General features: G+C 49.9%; 1 protein-coding gene across 2 annotated transcripts in view; it reads left to right on the top strand.

Moving 5' to 3' along the window:
* TMEM131L (transmembrane 131 like) overlaps positions 1-24041 on the top strand; it is a 173832-nt gene that overhangs the window by 78614 nt on the left and 71177 nt on the right. For both annotated transcript variants that reach the window (XM_004598469.2, XM_036495075.2), the window contains exons 4-6: positions 15494-15562; positions 21899-22022; positions 23292-23408. In XM_004598469.2, coding sequence (XP_004598526.2) covers positions 15494-15562; positions 21899-22022; positions 23292-23408 — 310 coding nt within the window. The remainder of the gene's footprint in view (positions 1-15493; positions 15563-21898; positions 22023-23291; positions 23409-24041) is intronic.

Raw genomic sequence — 24041 nt, 5'->3', positions numbered from 1 at the left:
CCAGATACAGGGAAAAAAAAGGATGTTGTTAGTGTGGAAACAATGGTCTTACCCACTTTCCTGTAGTCCTTGATCCTTTGTACCCTAATCAAAAAAAATAAATGATTAAATGGTAAAAAAAAAATGGTAATGGCTTAATCAAGGTAGAGTTACCTGTTTCTCTGAATTTTGGGGCTAAGGATCCACTGGCACCAGGAGGTCCTTAAGGTGCTGCCTGTAGATGGCTTGCCAGGGAGCCGGGGTTTCCTACTGTGGACGCTGGTAGTAGAGGGATGGAGAAGGGGTTGGAGAAGGGGCCCTGTGTTTCTGGAAGCTGCTATAGGGTACTGCAAGTTACCCTATAGTTAGATGATGACCGCCAACCTCCCGCTGGTGGAATAGTATCAGCAAGTTGTTCAAAGTTGTAATAGGAGCTTTATTGGAGAATTCGCTCCTGAGCCCCTGTTGTGCAGAGCAGAAGAGAGATGGAGGCGGAAAATGCCTCTGAGATACATGTTGAGGAGTTTTATACTCCTCTAGACACGTGGACTGGCAAAGGGGCTATCTATGACCCAACTGTGTAAGGAATGTCCGTTCAAGTGTGCCATTGGTTGGCTGGAATCCTGCCAGACTGGTGATGTAACTGGCTCCTGTGGCCCCTCCTGTTCAGGGCTGAAGCCTGGGAGACATGCTGGGTTTGGAGCAGACCAGCCCCTTGCCTCCATTGCGCTGGGTAGCCATCATGTCTCGTTAGTTGGAGCTTAGTTCCTGGCCACACCCAGATGTGAAGGAGCTTTGTCAACAGGAGTGCATCCAGCTAAGGATTCCACTACCTGGAGGATGTTAGTGCTGGCTGTCAGGGATCATAACCTGGAGCCCTGGGAAGGAAGCCTGGGAAACCTTTGCTAATGTATCTCAAGGGAACATTGCGCGCTCTCTCTCTCTCTCTCTCTCTCTCTCTCTCAAATTATTTTATTATTATAATTTTTTAATGGGAAGACAGATTTCTAGAGAGGAGAGACTGAAAGATCTGTCCACTGGTTCACTCCTGAAGTAGCTGCAATGGCCGGAGCTGAGCAGATGCGAAGCCAGGAGCCAGGAACTTCTTCCAGGTCTCCCATGGGGTACAGGGTCCCAAGGCTTTGGGCTGTCCACTACTGCTTTCTCAGGCTACAGGTAGGGAGCTAGATAGGAAGTGGAGCAGCAGAGACACAAACTGGTGCCCTTATGGAATCCTGGTTTTTGTAAGGGGAGGATAAACCAATTGAGCCCACTCATTGGGCCTATGGGAACATTACTCTTGACAAGTGCGATCGGGATAGCTTACCCTTTGCCCCTCTCATCCATGTTGAGAAATACACATTTTTTCTCTGCACATTCTGTAGTGATTTCCCTGCATACATATTCCCTGAGTCTCAGGATAATCTGCTTCTGTGTCCTCACAGTGAGATTCCAACCTTTTTTTTTTTTTTTAATTTTTTTTATTTGAAAGAAAGAGAGGGAGAGAGATCTTCTACCAGCTGGTTTACTCCCCAAGTTGCTGCAGTCATTGGGGGCTAGGCCAATCCAAAGCCAGAATCCCAGAGCTTCCTCCAGGTCTGCTACATGGATACTGGGGCCTAAGGTGTTGGGCTTTCCCAGGTACTAGTAGGGAACTGGATTGGAAATAGAGTAGGTGAGTCTTGAACCGCTGTCCATGTGGGATGCTGGCACTGCAGTCAGCAGCTTAACCCACTGTTTTATAGTCCTGGCCCCTGGGATTTTGATCTTGTAGGGCGTGAGCATGGCTGCAGTAGGCATGTCCTGTGGTGTGTGTTAGGTGCTCCTGTTAAGTGTACAAACTTGGACATCCCAGTGACTTCATTTTTTACCAATATTACATTTAGAGAGAGAGAGTTTGTGTGTGTATATGTGTATGTGTGTAAAGAGAACAAGCTTGCACCTTTAAAATGATGTGTGGTTCAGGCAGAGTGAGTGGGAATGGGGTGGCAGCAGAGTGAGGCAAGGACCCCGGGGTGCAGTGCTCACAGCTCTGCCACAGGCACTGAAGGTCTCAGCTCCTTCACTCTTCCTGCAGCTCCCATGTCCACCAGGCTGACCTAGGAAATGTTCTTTAGCATTTGGGGGACCCATGTTATTCGCACTGTGTTCTTTGTCTGAAGATTGTTTGGGTAATTTGTTCCCCTGGAACTGGAACAAGTCAGCTCTGGAACTTAACATCTGTCAGAAGAGGTGGCAAGCTGTGTGTGAGTGTTTATCCTCCAGGATCTGTGTGGTCTGGAGCCCTCCCGTGGAGCATCGGCCTTGGAAGGCGGCCCTTCCCGCTCCTGAGGGCTTCGCCGGCTCTTGACCTCCTGTCTGCAGGTTACCTGTTGAGGGCTTTGCTGCACCTTGCACCGTCTACCACAGCCATCACGGCTGATGTCAGGTCACAGGTGTTTCACAAAGCTGATGGAGAATGCAGCTACATGTGCAAAAGATTCAGAATTCATGCGTGAGTTTTCCAGGAAAAATTTTGTATGGCTTTTGAAAATTCTTTTGTAACGAAGGAAACTCCTTGCATGAACTTCAAAATAAAAAAAAAAATGTGTTTGAGGGGCAGAGAGAGCGAGTCCATCTGCTGGCTTACTCCCCGATGCCCGTGGCAGAGGAGAGTGGAATTCAGGGGCAGAAGCTGGGAACTCAGACCTGGTTTCCTGAGTGGGGGTGGGGCTAGGACCAGGGCCACACAGACACCTACTACATTTGTCACTGCCACCTGCCAGGATCTGTATGAGCTAGAAGTTGGAGTTGGGAAAGGAGTTAAAACTGGAGCCCAGACATTCCAGTATAGGACACATTCCCCAAATGGCCAAAATACTAGAGCTGGGCTGGTTGAAAGCCAGGAACCAGGAGCTTCCTCCAGATCTTCCACGTGGGTGCAGGGGCCCAAGGACTTGGGCTATCCTCTGCTGCTTTGTTAGGCCATAAGCAGGAAGCTTGATGGGAAGTTGAGCAACTAGGACATGAACTGGTGCCCATCAGCGTTGCCAGCACTACAGGCAGAGGATTAGCTCTGCACCACTGTTCTGCACTCCCCCCTGTCCCCCTGAGTCGATTTTCTAAGGGCGACTGCAGTGCTGCCTGAACTTGCTTGGTGCACCTGCGTTTCAGTAGGGCCATGTCCTTGCTTCCTGGACTTGCCCCTGCCGTTGAGGCCTGATACATGTCTGCTTTGGCCCGCTTTGGCCTGCTCTGTCCTCTGTGCACCACGTTTGGCCGGCTCCGTTCACGGCAGAGAGGTCTAAGTACTGAGTTCCTTCCTGTGCATACTCGTCCTAGAGCTGCAAGATGATGCTCAGTGGCTTTTTGCCTTTTGCAGATTGCAAAAATCATACGTCATGACATGAACGTACAGTGGAGTGATGTGGCCCAGAGTCTAGAGGGAAGGTGTCAGATCTCCCCTCTAGAGACACCGTTTGGATGGGAGAGGAACAGGAGCTTGACAGCCAGCCTCTACTTTTGTAGGTTTGTGCAGTCATTTAACCCCTTGGCTCAAGGAGCTCTTTATAGCATGTGGGATGTGGCATGATGACATGAGTAGATGTAATTATAGCTTGTAATTCTTCCAATTGCAAATGCACTGTGTTTTGCATACAAGGGCCTGAAATGGTGAGAGTAGACAAGTGGGGAGACAGATGTGAATGTTGTGAAAGTGTAAGGCCCCTGGAGACCCAATGGCAGCTGTGCGTGGAGGTCAGAAAGGCACAGAAGTCAGGGTGCCAACAGGGCCAGCGGCTGGGCACACAGGCTTTGGCACTCACCAGGGTATGCCTCCCCAACCCAGTGTTCTTGGGGAGCCCCACTTTGGTTCCTGTGCTGGTGCCCCAGGGCCAGCCTTGCACCTGCTACCGATGGGAACACGGGACAGTGGCTCTGCGGAGTGTGGGCTGCAGACACACGGACTTGGGAAATGAATCAGTCAAACCACAGAAACCAACGCTGGCTGATTGAAGCAGAAAAGTGCTTTATTGAAAAGATGTTGGGCAGCTGACAAAGTCTCGAGGGAGATTTGAGAACCTGGCCCAGAAGCCTGACAGGCCAGGAGGGCCGGACGCAGCCAAAGAGAAGCCGCACGAGTCAGCTGCTGGGGGCTAGGCTGCCATGGTTCTGCTTGCTGGCCTTGCTCCCTGGCCCAATTCACCCTCTCGTTTCAGATAACCTGATGCTCTGCTGCTTGTCTGTTAATCTGGCCAAGGCCAGGATACCTGCAAGCAGGGCCAGTGGAATCCAGAAGAAGGTGGCAGTGGGACATCTATGAAGGTAGTCAGGGAGATGCTGAACTGTGGCAAAGAGATGCATTAGTTGCATAGGGCGCTTCAGCCTGCAGGGGTGACAGTGAATCTGGCTGGTGTGTGCAGCTGGTGAAGAGAATGGAGGAAGCACCCAGGAGAATGGGAGGGGGGAAAGGAGGGCAGCCTTAGAGGGAGTGTGGAAGGAACAGGCCTGCAGGGTTGAGGAAAGGAAACCCAGAGAGATAGGGGAGCTCAGTGCTTGACGGCACAGCTTGTGCTCAACTGCTGACCTCAGCGGGAGCCAGGGCGGTGGTGTGGGAGGGCTCCCGGTGCATTGGCCAAAGGCTTCTGGCTCAACTCCCGTGGAACTTCGCCCCAGCTGGGCAGCGGTTGGCAGGTTGTGAGCCTTCGGGGCACCTCTAGGGGGTGGGGGTAGTGATAACAGTATCCACATGGGGCTCTGTGTGTGTGTGTGTGTGTGTGTGTGTGGGTGTCATGATTAGCTAGCCAATAGTTTGCCTTGGGAAGGGGATAGGAGGCAGAGAAGAGGGCTGAAACAATGAGGGAATGAGAGAAGATTGGTGGTCTTAGGTGAGCAGGGTACTGGCTTCTACCCATGTGCTTGTGTGCACCATAATGTACTTAGGTGATTTCTTAAAACACTGTGTGAGAAGATGGACTGTCTGTGTCAGAGAGAGGGGCTCCCAGCCCAAGTGCCCATGATGGTCAGTGGACTGAAGCCAGGAGCTGGGAACTCAATCCATGTCTCCACTGTGGAAGACAGGTCACCTGAGCCATCACACCTACCCCCTGGTGTCCCTTCTGCTGGAAGCTGGAGTCAGGAGTGAAAGCCAGTCCACAGACCCAGGCACTGTGATGTGGGACAGACTGTCCCAACTCCCGGGCCAGATCCCATCTCTGTAATTCACCTTTTACTTGGATTGTTATTTTCTGATTTTTGATTTTATTTTTGATATTCTTTGCATAGTTGAGAGGAGTGAATGCACATGTGGGTCAAGGCAGATTAACAAATCAGGTTCCCCCCACCCCCCCGTTTCTGTCTCTACAAGGCAGGAAGCGGAGGGGACCAGACCACTCCTTGTTGTCAGAATAGATCAGCACCCGCAGATGCGGGACAATCATTTCATGACACCTTAGAATGAACTCAGTGTTGGGAAGAGTATTGGAGGATGTTAGTTGAAAGGTTTCACAGTTCTGAGATGTTGTCAGCTTCATCACACCAGGCTTGAAAATCTTTCCAAGCACTCCTTTGGCCAGCCCAGTTCACCTTAGTTCACCTAAGGTCCCAGGAACATGCTGCAAAGCTTGGTCGGGAGAGTGGTCCAACTTATTAATGCTGTTTATCCTCTGAGAAGGCACTTGACATTCCCTGCTGGCCATCATGCCCCCATGTGTACCTGGGCATGCTGTCCCCTGCACAGGCATAATCAGCTGAGGCGGCCTAGTCCTGACACATACTCCAAGGTTGGATCACACATATGGTGTGTGATCACACATACGTTGTGATTTTTCCTGTGGCTTAGGAAGTCAAAATTTCCCAAGAATCCTCGCCTGAGGTGACATCAGGCTTGACTGTTGTGTATAGCACCCCAGGCATGTACTGGTGAGTGCTGCAGCCTGTCCCAGCACAGCCTGCCACACACCTGTCTTTACACACACCAGTGGGTGCTGCAGCCTAGTTGCGGCAACCCCCATATTGACTTCACAAGGCCTACCTCTAGCCCTGCTTTTTGCATGTGCCGGCATGTGCTACAGCCTAACCCCATCTGCCCCACATAGTTCCTGGTTCTCATGTACACCCATAGGTGCTATGGCTTAGCTCAGCCCACCCCACACCCAGGTCCAGCTCACACGGAGGCTGATGGGTGCTGCTGCCTTGACCATCTTGGTCCGCCCCCAGCGCTCGTGATCACCAACAAGAACTAGAGCCCAGTAGGGGGCGAGGGCTTGTGCCCACAATTCTTCTGCCAGGGGTACTGAGGTCCACTCGGACACAACTCACACCCAGTCCTGGCACTTGCCAATGAGTACATTATTCTAGCCAAGCCTGGTCCACCTCCAGACCAGCCTGCCTCTCAATCCCAGCTCTCAGGGTCATTTGTGGAAACAGCAGCCCAGAAAGGGAGTCCCTGAAGTTCTCCTACAGGCCCACTCACAGGCCTGAGTCTTGTGCATGCCAGCAGGTACTGTGGCCCAGTCTGAAATGGCCTACTCCCCCAGTCTCAGCATTTGCTGGCAGGTGGCAAAGTATTTACTGGCCAGTATTGTGGCCTGACCTAGCTCAGCCCACCCCCAGACCCAGCTCACACATATGCCCAGCCTGTGCGCTTCCCCACCATGCTCAGCAGTGGGAGTTTCAGCCTACTGGGGAAATTCCCCAAGCTCTCCTATCAGGCCCACTTCCAGCCCCAGATCTCACGTGCGCCGGTAGGTGCTGTGATCCAGCGTGACCTGGCTGGCCCCCAGTCCTGGTACTCACTGGTGGGTACTGTGGCCTAACTCATTCTGGCTCTTCCCAGCAGGTGCTGCAGCCTCCAGCCTGCCTCACACACATTCTTAAGTTTTTCTATGAGCTCTGCAAAGGCCCCCATGTGTAAGTGGAAGAATGAGACATTGAACATCCCGGAGAGGCCAGGATTAGGATCTGGAGCCATTTCCAGAAATAACAGCCAATGATTAGTCTTCTTCTTTCTTTTCTGTTTTTTAAAAAAAGATTTATTTTTATTTATTTAAAATCCAGAGTTAGAGAGAGAGAGGAGAGTGAGCTTACATCTGCTGGTTCACTCCCCAAATGGCCACAGTGGCTGGGGCTGGGCCAGGCTGGAGCCAGAAGCTTCCTCTGAGTTTCCCTGTGGGTGCAGGAGCTCAAGCTCTTGGGGGCCATCTTCTGCTGCTTTCCCAGGTGCGTTAGCAGGGAGCTGGATCTGGGACCCAAACCTGCATCCCTATGACATGCCTGCCTCACAGCTGGTGGCTGTGCAACAGCAGCCCGCATTGGTGAGACACAGAGGCCATCTAGCAGCTTGAGGAACAGTTCAGCATGGATGGCGCCATCAGCGTCCTGGGCTAACCGAACACGTGGGTGTCCTGGGCCGTCAGCATCCTGGGCTACCTGCGCACACAGTTGTGCTGGGCCGTCAGCATCCTGGGCCATCAGCATCTTGGACTAACTGAACACACCCGGGTGTTGTGGGAAGTCAGTGTCCTGGGCTACCTGAACACAAACAGGTGTCCTGGGCTGTCAGCGTCCTGGGCTACCTGCACACACAGGTGTTCTCCACTCAGAAGCCTGGGCACACTCTGTTGGCATTGCTGCGAGGACTGCCCCTTTGATCTTGCTTTGTTTACTTGATGCTTTGACCATGAAGCTTGACTCCTTCTACACTGAAAGAAACTGCAGGAGAGTCGTGTTCTGCCAAATGACTTTTCCCCTCCCCTCTGTGGGATTTTATGGGGGGAAAATACTGGTTTCCACCTCCACTGTTGAATGTTTCTTTGCAAGGAGTTTCATAGGAAGAATGGGCTGTTCTAACATAAGGAGCATAGCATGGTTTTCTCTATCAGTGCACTTCTGGTATTTTTTAAATGAACAGTTAAAAGCAGTGCTCAGTGTTCAGCCTGGGCTGAGATGCTGGTTGAGATGCTGGAGGCCCATGCACTGAGTTTTGGGTTTATCTGGTTCTGGCTCCTGACCCCAGCTTGCTGAGAGTGTAGCCCTGGGGGAAGCGGCAGTAATGGCTCAAGTCCTTGAGCTTCTGCCTCCCCTAGTGGGAGACTGGGATTGAGTTCCTGTTCCCCAGCTTCAACCCGTTCCTGCTGCAAGGGTTGTTGGCATTGTGGGGCCTGCGCCGGCTTTCTCTCTGTCGCCCTCTCTGCCTATGAAAGGAGGACAGCCTTGTACCAAGTGACATTTTATGGCCCATGTACTTCATACAGTGTGCCCTTCAGATCCTTTGTGTTCCAGCCAAGCCTCTGAAGCTCCGAGCCCTGTCTCAGAACCAGGGAGGCTCTCAGTCCGGCAGCTGAGGGTTGGGGAACAGCTGGTCCGGGGGTGGGCATCAGAAGGATTGGCCCAAGGTTGGGGTCAAGAGTTGGGCCGCAGTCATGTGCCAGAAAGACACTGCATTCCTCCAAGGCTCCCGGAGCAGATGAATCCTGGACTTGGCTGTTCCATGCTCTGGGGAGGGTGGTGGATGACAGAGAATCCCATTGGTTGTGGAAGAAGGGGCCTGTTGGGGAGCGGCTCGATTCCCTACCTGGGCGGTGTCTGCAGAGCCCCAGGGCATTCCCATACCGTCCCTGTCACTGCAGAGAACAGAGCATGCCGATCCCTCCACCTTGCTGTGTCCAGCAAGTGCCATCCAGGTTGGGGTCTTCTCTGCCCCGTTCTTTCTGAGGCAGAAAGGATTTGTGAATTGGGTGAGTCCTCTTTTAATTTATTTTGAGAGATAGAGAACCATTTGCTGATTCTCTTCCCAACTGGCTGCAAGAGCCAGAACTGGGCCAGGCTGAGGCTAGGGGCTGACACTCTGTCCAGGTGTCCTATCTAGGGTGTAGGATCTCAAGCACCTGCTCCTTTCCCAGGCACTTTAACAGGGAGCTGGGTCAGAAGTGGAACAGCTGGGACCCAAACCAGGGCTCCTTGTCCCTGGCAGTAGCACTTGAGACTCACACAAGCCTTTCCATGGCGGAAGATGGGAAACCAGACAGATCTGCCCTCCATGTTGCCCATCACTGTTGTCTCTCAAGTCCATGTGTGGAGGTGAAGGGAAGGAGTGGGTGCTTTGCTGGGAGCCTGTGGTATTCTGCAGAAGTTGGGGTGACCATTAGGCTTGAGGCCAGCAGAGATCCTGCGGACAAAAAGCTCTGGCTCACTGTTAGGTGTTGCCAAGCATTTGCTGTGGACTTTTCCTTTCACCTCCTTACCCCGCCCCACCCCCCAACCACGGTCCAGCAAAACCTTTCCAGCTGGCCAGCACCTGGCCAGGGCTTCCTTCAGCCTTTGTAGTTCTCAGTGCTTCCCTGGTGTTTCACACTTGGCTCCACACTCCCCATTGGCAAGCTAGCTTGCAGGTGCTTGGCCCCCGTGGCGTTCTGCAAAGGAGGTCCATGCTTTGCTCAGCCTATTGTCTTTGCTCTGGGGCAGGTGGCCTGCCTTGTTCACTCCTGTTTTTCTGTAATGTCACATAGTTCCACTTAAAAAAAATTGTTTATTTGAGAGTTACAGGCAGGGAAAGGAAGGAGGGAGGGAGATCTTCCATGCGCTGGTTCACTCCTCAGATGGCCATGGTGTTCATGACTGAGCCAGACAGGAACCAGGATCTTCATCAGGGTCTCCAACAAGGGTGGTAGGAGCCCAAGCCCATGGGCCTTCTTCCTGTGCATTTCCCAGGCCTTTAACAAGGAGTAGATTTTAAGTGGAGCTGTGACTGAACTGATGCCCATATGGGATGTTAGTACCACTTTTCCCTTGCACCTCAGTGCCAGCCTCCATCACTGCTCTTGGAAGCTCCTGTAGGAGTTTTCAGGTGCACTTTGAATGCTCTTGATGTTGACATTTGTTGGCATCACAGCCTGGTCCAGCTTCCTGGATTGTGACCTTTCGGGGAGTGTGCCTGTTGGGCTGGGCACCTGCTCAGTGCAGCCAAGCCCTGTGACATTGCCGAGGACTGTGAGGCCAAGGCAGGCGCCACCAGGTCCTGTCGCTTCCCCTGGTCAGGGGAGCCTTGCTTTGAAAGAGCGTATTTTGGTCAGAGCACTTGTGTTATCTGAACAGCCGCCACCAGTTGGTGACAGTGCATTCAGCTTGCTCGCTCAGCTCCTGGTTCATTTTTTTTTTAAAAGTGTGTGGCTGAGTGAGCAGATAAATTTATTCCTAGGAATGCAGTATCTGGGTGGACAGGCACTTTTCTCAGGAACACAGGTTGATACAGTGCAAATGCACTGTGTTCTGTGAAAGAGAAGGCTAGAATCCCAAATCTCATGGGAGCTTGTGTCCTAGCTGGGGGAGTGGTCTCATACCAAGGTCACCCCCTTTCCAGAAGGGTCTTTACTGCTAGTCACTTCCATTAGCTGCTCCTGTGAGTTTGTTTGTGGAGGGAAGAAATGTGGCCAGCATTCAGGGGGAAAAAGGAGAGAAGTGTTTGGTCCCTAATAACACCTGCGGTGTTACTGGAACTCATGTCCCAGCTGAGCTGGCTCAGCTCTCTGCAGCAGGTGGGCGTTCACGGGAGAGACGCGTGGAGCACTTGTCCCTGGAAGATGTCGCGCATCTGTCCCATCCCCACACACATTTCCCCTTAGGGAAGCGCGGCAGCCTCTCTGTGGCCATTCTTCTCTTTCAGTGAAGGGCTTTTTTTCTGTAGTAATCTGACGTCCGGAGAAGGGGTTCAAGTCAGCAAGATGTGGCATAAATGTGATTCATTTTTCCCAGGTGCGTGCGTGTGTGTGTTTTGCGTTGGGTGTGGAGACTCGTCAAAGAGTCATAGGAGCTGTGGTGGACTTGGCCGATACTGAGTCATGCACGTTATCAAGGCTGAGATGTGCCTAGGGTTCTTTCCCACTGTGGAAGGGAGAAGGGCTTTGGGGTTGCAACTCTGGAGACCTAGGTAATGTTTCTTTGAAGCTGTCCATTTAGAAATGAAAATGTTGACAGTTCAAGCACAGTGTAATTTCTCAGCCATGATGTTGAAGGATAATTTTGGTCCCTAGCTGTCCAAGGGTTAGCGTTTTGCTGCTTCCTGCCTGCTTAGTATCTGGCTCAATACTTATGTCTGAAATGGTTTTTTGCCTTTGAAAACTGGTTAAAAGATTCATTTATTTGAGGGCCCAACGTGATGGTTAAATGGCTAAATCCTTACCTTGCAAGAGCCGGGATCCCATATGGATGACAGTTTGTGTCCTTGCTACTCCACTTCCAATCTAGCTCCCCTGCTTGTGGCCTGGGAAAGCAGTGGAGGACGGCCCAAAGCCTTGGGACCCTGCACTGGCGTGGGAGACCTGGAAGAAGCTCCTGGCTCCTATTCTGCTTAACTCCAGCTATTGTGGCCATTTGGGAAGTGAACCAGCAGGTGGAAGATCTTTGTCTGTCCTCTCTGTAAACCTGATCTGTCTTTCCAATAAAAATTATTTTACAGGCCTGGTGTGGTCGCATAGTGGCTAAATCCTTGCTTGCATGTGCTGGGATCCCATATGGGCACTGGTTCATGTCCCAGCAGCACCTCTTTCCATCCAGTTCCCTGATTGGGGCCTGGGAAAGCAGTTGAGGAAGGTTCAAAGCCTTGGGATCCTATAGCTGCCTGGGAGACTTGGAAGAGGTTACTGGCTCCTGGCTTCAGGTCTGCTGAGCTCCGGCTATTGTGGACAGTTGGGGAGTGAACCATTGGACAGAAGATCTTCCTCCCTGTCTCTCCTCCTCTCTGTATATCTGACTTTGCAATAAAAATGAATAAATAATTCATTAAAAAATTATTTTACATGAAAGAATTACTGAGAGAAGGAGAAGACAGAGACAGAGAGAGCGCTTCCATCAGCTGGTTTATTCCCCCAAGTGGTCACCAGAGCCAGAGTGGGCCCATCCGGAGCTGGGACTCAGGAGCTGCTTCCAGGTGTTACATGTGGCTGCATGGGCCCAAAGATTTGAGGCATCTGCTATATTCAGGTTGGGTCCTCCATGTTTGGGTTTTTGCTGGGGATGTGAAACTTTCTGTCCTGGGAGTGCAGAAGCCTGTGAGGCCGTGACGGCCTGGGTTTGTGTTTTCTCTAGAGCTCTTCATTACTGCTTCATTGGTGTTTCTAAGTCAGCAGGGCACTGTGGCATCCAGCTCAGATGACCCGTGCAGCTGTTCTCCGTGTGCAATAAATAGCGTCCTATCAGTAACACGATCTGATGTTCCTGGTCTTTTGGGCTGTGCCAGGCATGAAGCAAGGGCTGCAGCCCTGCATTGTACCCTCCCGGTGCCAGTAAGGCAGATCCTGTTGTCGGTTCCATTGTATAGGCTAAGATTTAGGAGACTAAGATTTAGGGGTCGCTCGCCAACCACTCAGGAGTGGAGAGCAAAGGCCCTGGGCCCGGACAGCAGCCTGGCCTCTGACCCACAGCGTGGATGGCATTGCGCCCCTGGAGGGGTTGTGTGAACTTAATGTGTGGGGTTCATGTTTCTGCCCTCAACAGATGGAGGTTAGAATTCTGCCTCTTGATCATCTGCCCAACTTCAGCTGATCCCTTGAGGCTTGGAGCTTGGCAGCTTCCGTTTTCAGTTCTCAGAGCAGGAAGAAGGCTCACCTTAGTGATTTTGCTCACTGTTTATACAGTGGGCTGGCCTTTCTGAGGAGCTGGGGTTGTGTAGTGCGCTGCTGCGTGCCACGCTAGCATCCAATAGGCGTGCCAGTCTGAGTGATGGCTGCTTTTCTTCCAATCCAGCTCCCTGCTCATGCCCTTGGGAAAGCCGCAGAAGGTTGCCTGAATACTTGGGCCACTGCCACATATGTGGGAGACCCAGAGATGTGACAGCTGGCTTGGTCTGGCCAAGCCCTGGCCTCTGTAGCCATTTGGGGGTGTGAACCAGCTGGTGAAAGCTTGCTCGCTGTCTCTCTCTCTCTTTCTCTTGTACCTACCTTTCAAATAAGATAAATAACTGTTTAAAAAAATACAGTGTTTTGGTACATAGGACTGCCCGTTCTTTGTACTCCTGGAATGCTGAGCCTTGGGCAGCTCAATCTGGAGTGGGATGCTAGTTGGGGACCTGCCCTTGGCACCACATCCCCTCTGTCTCCTTTGCATGCTTGCATATCATTTTGGGAGGTATCTGAGAGTGTTAATGGCCTCCTCTGAAAGTAAATAATCTTGGACTTTTTTTTTAAGATTTATTTTTATTACAAAGTCAGATATACAGAGAGAGAAGGAGAGACAGAGAGGAAGATCCTCCGTCCGATGATTCACTCCCCAAGTGAGCCGCAACGGGCCGGTGCTGTGCCGATCTGATGCCGGAAACCTGGAACCTCTTCCGGGTCTCCCACATGGGTGCAGTGTCCCAATGCATTGGGCCATCCTCGACTGCTTTCCCAGGCCACAAGCAGGGAGCTGGATGGGAAGTGGAGTTGCTGGGACAGGAACTAGCATCCATATGGGATCCCAGCGCGTGCAAGGTGAGGACTTTAGCCACTAGGCCACACCGCCGGGCCCAATCTCGGACTTTTTAAACTTTTATTTGAAGGAAAAACAAAGCGAGAACCCTCATCTGCTGGTTTACTGTCCGGACGGCAGCAGTAGCCATGGCAACCAGGACATGGAGTTCAGTCTGGGTCTGCCATGTAAGTGATAGGAACCCAGTTACGTGAACCATCACCTCCTGTCTGCCAAGGCACAGGTCAGCAGAAAGCTGGATGGATGGACAGCAGGACCGGGGCTTGAACGCAGGCCCTGTGATGCTGGATGCATGTACACCAGGCGGCAGCTTAACCCCTGGGTCAGGTACCTGTCCCCCAGTGCTGCCATTCCCGAACTTGAGAGATTCTAGCATATATCAGCATGCCTCTCAGTCCATGCTCGGAATGAGTGGAGAGAGAGGTAAGTGGAGGCTGGGACATGCCAATGTGGAAGCTACTGGAAAGGATCTGGAGAGAGGGTTGGGGGAGGGCTGCTAGAGGCGGGGCAGTCTGCCTGGTTTCCACAGTTTCCAGTACCTTTCGAGAGCCCATGGCCCAAGGCCCCCCAGCTGCTTCTTGGTCAGCAGGTGTGACACTCAGATGTCAGGACCAGCCTCAGCCCCAGTTTTGGTTGGAGGAGATCCTGGCTGGATTGTACTTTGCAAAGCTGCTTACGGGCTCTGAAAGCAGTACATGACTCTTATCTTCGGGAGCTTCTCCAGTTGACCCATTTGGGATTTTGTGGCTTTGATGGTGCAGTGTCAGATGGCACTGGATGGTCTGTATGTGTAGGGGTGGGTGTTTGGCAGAGTGGCTTAGATGCCTGCGTCTTGTGCAGGAGTGTTTATTTGGGTTTGCATGTCAGCTCTGTTGCCTTCCAGTTCTGCCTGCCAGTATTAACCTGAGAGGCTGGGTTTGAATTCCAGGCTCCTGGCTTTTCCCTGGCCTATCTCAGGTCATTCCAGGCATGTATAGGCTGAGTTGGTGAATGAGAGATCAATTGATGGATCACATACAGGCACAGAAGCGTAAGTACTGTGTTTGTAAGACACTCAGCCATGAATGTTCCAAATAGCATTGTAACTGCCGATAGGCCAAATGGTTACTCCTGAACTCACCTCTTCTTTCTACTTTTCCACAAACATGCCAAAGTATCCTCCTTTTTGTGTGTGTTATGCCTGGAAGTGTGTTTATAGACTGAGATGTCTGATGTGTTTCTTTATATGTTCTGTTACGTTTTTGTTATTTTGTGGCTTTTGAGTCCAAAGGCAAATGAGGTCGTGATGGTGAGTTGTACATAGCTGCTGAGGTTGTGGCCTTCCCTGTGAGGCTTCTGTGTGGTTGTCATTCTTGAAACTACAAACATGGTGCATCGAGCTTTCCCGAGCTGTCCTGGCTGTGCTGAGCCATTCCCTTTCCCATGACACACCTGACCTGGCTGTGTTTTCTTTTGAACTGTCTGTTGTGCTTACTGGAGAGGTACATGGCGTTTTCTCATCCAATGGTTGATTCCTGCCCTGCAGTCCCCTGAGATGTCCACAGGCTAGGGGCTCATCATCTCGCACTTGGGTGGCAGGAGCCCAGTTTCCTGATCTGCTGTCTCCAGGGTCTGCATTAGCAAGAAGCTGGTGTCGCTGTGTGATCTGCATATCATTGCCATGCCAGGTTCCTGCCCCACTCATACGTCTGCTGTTGAGCTGGAGCTCATAGAAATAGCCATGTTCTATAGATTTCTGCAGAAACGAAGCCTTTTAAACATGAAATGTCTTTTCGTCTATGAATGCTTTTCCTGGCTGACCATTTGACGTAGAGTCCTACCCTGAAGGTTCTGAGTTTCTTCAATGTTTGCAACTCTGGAATTTCACTTGACTTCCAATCATTCAATTGTGCTCACTTTGGCAGCACATATACCAATCATTCAATCCCATCATTTACAGTCTGGTTCAAATGCAAGTGAACGGGAATAAAATGATTAATGACCCATTGAAAGTTGCTAAATAAGTCCTCTTAAATCATCATCCAGATTTTAAAAACCATAACAAAAATTAATCTTTCTTTCTTTTTTTTTTTAGCTTCTCTGACAAACTGTTTAGTGGGAAAGGCTTACATTTTCAACCATCAGTTCTAGATTTTGGAATGCAGTAAGTATCTTTACCTTGTTAGTTACATTGAAGATAATTTGTATAATTTACTCTTGGTTGTCTTTTATTATGAACAGTATTAAATTTTGACTATGTTAATGATATGAAAAGATATTAATCCTGGGATTTGTGAAAAGGAATATTTTCATGAAAAAGAATATAAAGTTGTTTTAACCATTTCCTCAAAAATTTTTGGTTAAATATGCTTTATACTATTTAATGAGAAACCAGTGTGAAAACTTTGTTTTTTTCCAAAACAAGTCAGGGTGATGTGTTTGCTTTGGCAGCAGATATACTAAAATATCGAAACAAAACAAGTCAGAACATTTTCTCTCTCCCTTCCCCATCTATCTATCTATCTATCTATCTATCTATCTATCTATCTATCTAGGGAGGTCAGAATTATACAGAGGAGGAGAGACAGAGAAAGATTATTCATCTGCTGATTTCACTCCCCAAGTGGCCACAATGGCCAGTGCTGAGCTGATCTGAAACCAGGAGCCAGGAGCTTCTTCTGGTCTTCCATGCGGGTGCAGGGTCCCAAGGTTTTGGGCCATCCATGACTGCTTCCCCAGGCTACAGTCAGGGAGCGGGGCTGCTTCCCCAGGCTACAGTGGGGAGCGGGGCTGCCGAGACATGAACCAGCACCCATATGGAATCCTGGCATGTGCAAAGCGAGGCCCAGGTGAGTTTTCATACTGAAAAATGCTAGATATTGATGGTTCCTGAGGTCCTTTGAGTTCTTCTGAGTTGGCCTCATTTCCTTGTCTGGTTTTTCTCCCCTCCCCCTGCCTTCTGGCCTCCCCACTTCACTATACTAACAGTGCCTTTGAGTGAGGAACTAAGTCTCACTGGGGAAGACGGCATTCATTTTTGGGTTGAGAACCTTGCAATGGAGGTCTTGGGGTCTGTGGATTGGTCCTGGAACTCTGGTGGAAGCTTGGGGCAAGCCAAAGTTGGTGGGTGTGGGGTCAGGGAAGCTAAGGGCAGATGTGCCTCGGGGACTCTGGCTGTCTGTGCTAGCTTCGCCGTGGAAAAACACAGCAGCATGATGGGATTTCAAATTAGAGGTTCGGGGAGAGGGGAGCCAGTGGCAGAGGGTGCCAAAGCTCTGTTGGCAGAACTGTTTTGAGTTTGCAGCAAAGTTGTGTGCAACAGCCGGTGCTGAGCCAATCCGAAGCCAGGAGCCAGGAACCTCCTTTAGGTCTCCCACACGGGTTCAGGGTCCCAAAGCCTCGGGCCGTCCTCGACTGCTTTCCCAGGCCACAAGCAGGGAGCTGGATGGGAAGTGGAGCTGCTGGGATTAGAACCAGCGCCCATATGGGATCCTGGTGCTTTCCGGGTGAGAACTTTAGCCGCTAGGCCATGCCGCCAGGCCTGTGTCAGACTTTTTAAATGTAATTACTCTTAAGTTATTTCATTAGAACTCAACTTGTGGTAATTCAGTTGGTAATATGAATAAGCTGCATATAGGATCGCCTCATTGATTTCAGGTTCTGAGAGAGCATTTTGGCTTAGTGAAAAGGGAAGTTTCACTGCAGGGATCTGTTATGGATTAGTAGATACAATGGAATGAATGGTAGTAAGCTAAGCACAGCCGAGGGCAGGCAACAACTCTAGCTCACAGGATCCCCCATATGTTGATGACAGTTTTTCCTCAGTTGCATAAAAATCCTGTACACAGTGCCCTGGGTGTATGCACGGGGAACATATGCTGATCCTGGTAGCTAAAAAAAAATGCACTGACAACAAATACATCTAAATTCTTTGACGTAAAGATTGCTGGTTTTTGGATTTGAATTATTTTTGTATGGCTTAGTTAACATTTATGTTAGTACATTAATGTTCTCGCAAGTGTAATTATGTCACTTGTCATTTGAATTGTATGTCAGTGTCTGGAAGGATAGTCAAGGTAGGTCTGGTTTGAGGGTATATATCATTTAAAAATGTCTCTATTTGACTATGTAAAGAGAAAGAGAGGGAGAGAGAAAAGGTTTTCCAACCCAATTCATGCACCAAATGGCCTCAACAGCTGGTTAGAGCCAGGCTGAAGCCAGGAGCCTGGAGCTCTGCCAGGGTCTCTCGCGTCGGTGCAGGGGCCTGAAGGTTTATACCATCTTCTGCTGCTGTAACAGGCATATTAGCTGGGAGCTGGATGAAAGTGAAGTAGCTGGGATTTGAACTGGTACACATGTGGGACGTTCACTTAACTTGCTGTGCCACAGTGTGGCCCCACCAATGCAGTTTTTATTTGTGAGGCCCAGGATCTGACTATAGGAATCAGTAAATTTGCTGGAGTTTAAAAGCTACAAATCTCAATACGAACAAAGTTTAAACTAGAACACATTTAAAATTAGGTTTCAGGGCTGATGTGATGTCGTTTGCTGATCGTTAGCCTGTAGCACTGGAATCCCATGTAGGTGCAGGTTCTAATCCCAACTGCTCCACTTCTGATCCAGCTCCCTGCTTAGGGGCAGAGGATGGCTCTCCTTGGGCTCCTGCACTCATGTGGGGGACCCAGAAGATGTACCTGGCTCCTGGCTTCAGATCAGCCCAGCTCTGGCCGTTGCAACCATTTGGGGAGTGGACTAGTGAATGGAAGATTGCTCTCTCTCTCTCTCTCTCTCTCTCTCTCTCTCGCTCTCTCGCTCTCTCGCTCTCTTCCTCTACTTCCCTGCCTCCCCCTCTTCCTCCCCTTCTCTATAAATCTGCCTTTCAAGCAAAAAAAAAAAAGTTAGCTTTCGTCTTCTTTCTAACGACTGGTATCCCATCGAGACTTTGGTGTAGAGTATAGCTAGGGAGCACCTCTGCTTTCTTCAGGACCCTCAGTCAACTTCTGCCATTTTCTGTGTTGATGTTAACCTTGAACAAACCACATCTCAGGTCATACTCTGATTTCTCCCCAGGAAGCAAAATTAGGATCATGTTCCTTAGCTGCTGCCTGCCTACATTTTAGTGTTAATTTTAAGGGCCAGCATTCTGCTGATCCCACATTGAAAAGTGCTAATCATTCATTAGGCATTTTAATAGCTCTTTTTCGGGGGGTGGGTATAAAATTCACAGAGTCATTTCCAGTTGTCGCTCATGAAGTTAAATTCATATCCTTGTAATGCTTTTAAAAATAGAGTTTAAGGAAATGGAACAAAAATAGCCCAGTGGGAAGCAGGTTGAGGCCAGCATTCTCTGGATGGCTAAGGCTCCTGGTGGAAGCGGTGACTGAGGTCTGCATTGCTGGTGCGCTCCACTGCGAGATGCTGGGATCTTTACAGCCAGCAGTCTCCTGTTTCAGTTACTTGAATATTATAGGAAGCTGTGGCTATAAGGTGGAGTGCTACTTTGGATGACTGAAACTTCTCTCTCTTTTAAATTTAACTTTTTAGATTTATTTCATTTTTATTTGAAAGGGAGAGTTACAGAGAAAAGGAGAGATGGAGATTTTCTCTCTGATGGCTCACTCCACAATGGCCAGAGCCTAGATGATCCAAAGTCGGGAGATTCTTCCAAGTCTCCCATGTGGATGCAGAGGTCCAAGGAGTTGGCATCCTCCACTGCCTTCCCAGGCCACAAGCAAGGAGCTGGATGGGAAGTGGAACAGCCAGGACACGAACTGGTGGCCACGTGGGATGCCACTGTCACAGGCGGAGGCTTAGTGTGCTGTGTTACTCCATTGGCCCTGGAGAGTTTTAAATTTTTATTTGGAAAGACAAATTTTACAGGGAGGGAGGGCAGGAAATCTGTGACTTACTCTCCAAATAACCACAATGGCTGGAGTTGAGATGATCAGGAGCCAGGAGCTTCTTCTATGTCTCTCACATGGGAGCAGGGGCCAAAGGACTTGGGCCATTCTTTGATGGTTTCCCACTCACATCAACAGGGAGATGGATCAGAAATGGAGCAGCTGGAACTCAAACTGGCACCCATAAGGGATGCTGGAAGCACAGGTAGAAACTGAATTTACTACACCCTGATCCTGGCCCCAGTTGACATGTATTACTTACTCAAAGCCGAACATCATGAACATCCTCATGAGAGGGCTTGAAAAAGTTTCTGGAAAATGCAGTTAAAGAAGAAGTTCACTTTGGTGCAGGATATTCTGAAATCCATCCATACTTTTCTGATAATGTACATTTTCTACAAGCATTTTGGAAGACCCTGTGTAGGGTTTGATTTAATTGCAAGAAGGTAGACATGTGGAAGTCCAGGGCTCTGAGGTGAACCTTCTATAAATTACATAGAAGAGCAGAGAATTCTGTGTTTACAAACAGCATAGAAGGACTCGTACTGTGGTGTAGTGGGTTAAGCCAGTGCAATGCCAGCATCCCCTGTGAGTACTACTGCTCACTTCCAGTCCAGTCCCCTGCTAATGCACCTGGGAGAACAGTGGGAGGTGGTCGGGTGCTTGGCCACTGCACCACATGGGAGACCCTGGTGGAGCTCCTGGCTGCTTAGGTCCAGCCGTTACAGCCATGTGGGAAGCCAACAGCAGGTGAAAGATATCTCTCTCTCTCTCTCTCCGTGTCTCTCTCTCTGCCTTTCCCTCTCAGCAACTCCACTTTTCAGTTAAATAGATCTCTAAAGAAAAAAAAGGAATGCTTAAAAAAACTCAGTTTCAGATACATTAACATCTATTTTATTTGTAAAAGACTTAATGTTTGGCCTGTTGGCCATGTACAGTTTTTCATTGACACTGATGATTAGAAGTAGAGCAACACTCCCCTCCCATATCTATCTATCTATCTATCTATCTATCTATCTATCTATCTATCTATCTATCTATCCATCCATCCATCCATCCATCCATCTATCCATCCATCCACACACTAAGGTTATTAAATTATATATAATTTATATATAAATCATTCCTATATTAACATATGTACAAAGAGTAACCCCTCACCCCCCAAAAGGAGGAAGGAAACCTAGGAGAGTCTGAGGAATTTGAAAGTAGTGTTAGAGTAGTTTGGAAAACACGTGGCATGTAAGAGAAGTAACGTGCATGTCATTTCTTTCCAGAAGCACGCTTTTGAATATCAGAGAACAAATTTAATATCAGCATAACAAATCTGAGGTTTTGGCTTAAATTAGAAAGCTGTTTGGTTTCTGGGTTGCAGCGGTAGGACCTATGGAGAAGTGGCTTGAGGGGGGCGTTTGCCAGTGCTGTCTCCTCTGTGGCAGCAGGCAGTGGGAGTCAGTGAAACGGCGCTGGCAGTAGCGGTGAGGCCGCGGGCAATGGGCTGGTGGAGACCCTCTGGTCGCTCTGCAGCTCCTTTGCATGGCTGTGGAGAGCAGGGGACATGGAGCCGCACATCAGGCCACCCGCTTGCTTGTAGCTGGAATTCTTTTTTTTTTTTTTTTTTAAAGATTTTTATTTATTTTATTACAAAGTCAGATATACAGAGAGGAGGAGAGACAGAGAGGAAGATCTTCCATCCGATGATTCACTCCCCAAGTGAGCCGCAATGGGCCTGTGCGCGCCGATCCGAAGCCGGGAACCTGGAACCTCTTCCGGATCTCCCACGTGGGTGCAGGGTCCCAATGCATTGGGCCGTCCTCAACTGCTTTCCCAGGCCACAAACAGGGAGCTGTATGGGAAGTGGAGCTGCCGGGATCAGAACCGGCACCCATATGGGATCCTGGGGCATTCAAGGTGAGGACGTTAGCTGCTAGGCCACACCGCACCGGGCCCTGTAGCTGGAATTCTTAACAGAGAGGGTCCTAAAAAGTGTTGAAATTGTGCCTGAAACCTGTGTCCGGGCCTGGGTGCAGAGCAAGGAGACAAAGCTCTGGGCAGAGTTTCCTATAGGATCCCTCATTTACATGGAAAAGAGCTGCTGCCATACCATGTTTGTAGAGTTTCTGTTTTTCTCAGAAGATTTAGCTATAATTAAGGTTTCTCTTAACAAAATTTAATATCCTTTCCCTCCACCAAATGTTTCAAGTTTGTTACTTAGGGGCATATTGCTGTGGCAGTATCTGGTAAAGCTGTTGCCTTCTCAGGCTGCAGTCAGGGAGCTGGAGGGGAAGTAGACTAGTCAGGACACAGGTCATCCTCTGGTACTCTCTCAGGCACATTAACAGGAAGCAGGATCAGAAGTGGAGCACCCATATGGGATGCTCTTATTGTCAGCGGTGGCTTGAACCGCTTGTGCCACAAATGCCAGCGCTTCAAGTGGCATCCTAACTGCTCTGCCAAACACCTGCCCCTAAATGGATCTCCAAATTCCATGTTTCACCATGGGGGTTCTTGAGGTCTGAGTCACAGATGGATACGTGTGTGTGTGTGGGGGGGTGCTTACTGCCACACACTACATGCCCTTTATCTGTTCCTCCTGCCAGGTTCCTGGGACTTCCCGCAGCGAAGATTCTCTATGCCTACAACCCTAGCCAGGACCGTGAGGTGGTGGTGAATTCTGTGTTTACAGCCGCTCGGCATTTCCACGTGCCTCCCGTTCACTGCAGGGTGAGTGCTCCTGCAGGCTTTGCTGGCTGGCGGTCCGCCAGCGCCTCGTGCTCGCCTTGGCCCCAGGTGTTTGCTTTCTGTGCCCTGTCTCCCACTTTGCTGCTACCTGAACCTCTTCCTTCAGTGTGTTTGCTTCAGCGTTTATCTTGTCAGTTACCTGTTCCCAGAAGAAATCTGTGGCTGCCACTGGGAGGGAGAATTGTGAGAGTTCAAACCACATGGTCATATAGCACATGGCTTTTTTGTGGTAGAAGAAGGGTTTTTTTGTTGTTCCTTGAAGTTGCTGCAAATGCACGTTACGTGTGCTCAGTCCCCAGTACGCATGTGCAGTACTGGCCACCCTGCCTTCGAGGCCTAGAGAAAAAGTTGGACCGTCTTTCGCCCTGGAACAGTGAAAGGTAGTGAATGCCTCCCTGTGAGCTCAACTCCCACTTTTCTAGTACTTTAGATTTCTGACAGTGGTCTTCAATTGTATGTATGTATTGTTTAAAAAGGGTTATTTAGAAGTTATACACACACACACACACACACACACACACACACACCCCTTCCTACCTCTAGTTCACTCCCCAAATGGTCTCAATGCCAGGGTTGCACCAATCCAAAGCCAGGAACCAGGCTGGGTGTCACAGGGGCCCAAGCACTTTGGCCATCTTGTGGTGCTTTCCCAGGCACTGACCAAGGAGCTGGATTGAAAGTGAAACAGCTGGGACTTGAACGGCAGCATGTATGGGATGCTGGCAGTGTGGGCAGTGCAAGTAGTGCCTTAAGCTGCGCACCACAATGCAGACCCCTAACTTTTAAAGATCCTAATTGTTGGTGAGTCTTTATTTTGCTTACTCTGCCTGTTGGTACTTGTTCCTGGCTCTAGGCTCAGGTGAAGGCAGTGTTGTACAGAGAAGCCCTGTGTTGGGCTGGTGGTCCCCTGGCGCCTGCCTGTGGTACAGCTGTGTGCCTGTGTTGATGGATGTCTGTACAGCCGCGGTGGACAGAGACAGCTAAGCACATGGGTGTGGGAGCTGAGGGAAGGCCCAGGGCTTCTTCCTGTGGGGACAGGCCCCAGCAGCTGTCCCATCACGTGTCATCTCTGACACACTGGATTGTCAGGTGTGGATCAGTTTGGGGATTCTCAGGGATCCTCTGTGCCAACTCAGAGGTGTAGGATTTGCTAATGTCTACTAACACAAGTTGTTGGAAGGGAAGTCTATAAAAGACTGGCCATCCCAGGGAACTCCTCCAGTCGGCTAATCAAGTCCCTGTCTCTTTCAGGTAATCCCAGCAATGGGGAAAACTTCCTTCCGCATCATTTTCTTGCCCACAGAGGAAGGAAGCATCGAAAGTTCTTTATTTATTAATACCTCTTCCCATGGAATCCTTTCCTATCATGTAAGTCACTTTACCCATTTGCACACCATCTGAATGTTTGTAAAGGGCTTTTAAAAAGTTGAAATTTTGTCTCCTGGTTTATGCTGTTAAAATACGAGCAGATTTCCAGCCACCTGGAAAGGGAATTGAAAAATTTTGAGCCTCTGCCACGCACCATTTTGAAGCTTCCTTCAATCACTGTTGGTGATGTCAAATATTCCAGCGTTCAGTCCCCTGCCCCCCAGGCGAGGTGGCCATCCTCCGTGCTGACCACAGACCTGTGTCACCTACTGCTGCTCTCTGAGGGGTTTTGTGTAAACACAAGAAAGTCTCGCACACGGTTTGCAGGTACAAACCACAGCAGGCTTTTCAAAGTTGAGGCTGTCAGCTCTTGGTGGTCCTGCAGGAGGTGCTGTGGGGCACGGCTGAGATGCTACATGCCCCATTGGTGGCTCAGGAAAGTTCTGTTGGGGAGGCATTGCCTGTGTGGCGGGATCCCCGGCATCCGGGGAGTTCACTGTTGGCGGCAAAGCACCAAGAAGGCAGTGTGAAGAAACTCATCGGTGTGCAGAGAAGCAGGACTGTCCCTGAAGTGGGACCTGTGATGTCTTTGGTGGTGTATGGCATCCTGTAATTTAAGTATTCAATCGTTTC

Source organism: Ochotona princeps, chromosome 7 (genome assembly GCF_030435755.1).
Source record: "Ochotona princeps isolate mOchPri1 chromosome 7, mOchPri1.hap1, whole genome shotgun sequence".
NCBI classification, from domain to species: Eukaryota; Metazoa; Chordata; class Mammalia; order Lagomorpha; family Ochotonidae; genus Ochotona; species Ochotona princeps.
The sequence above is the reverse complement of the archived record's forward strand: the minus strand, read 5'-3'. Positions and strand labels throughout refer to the sequence as shown.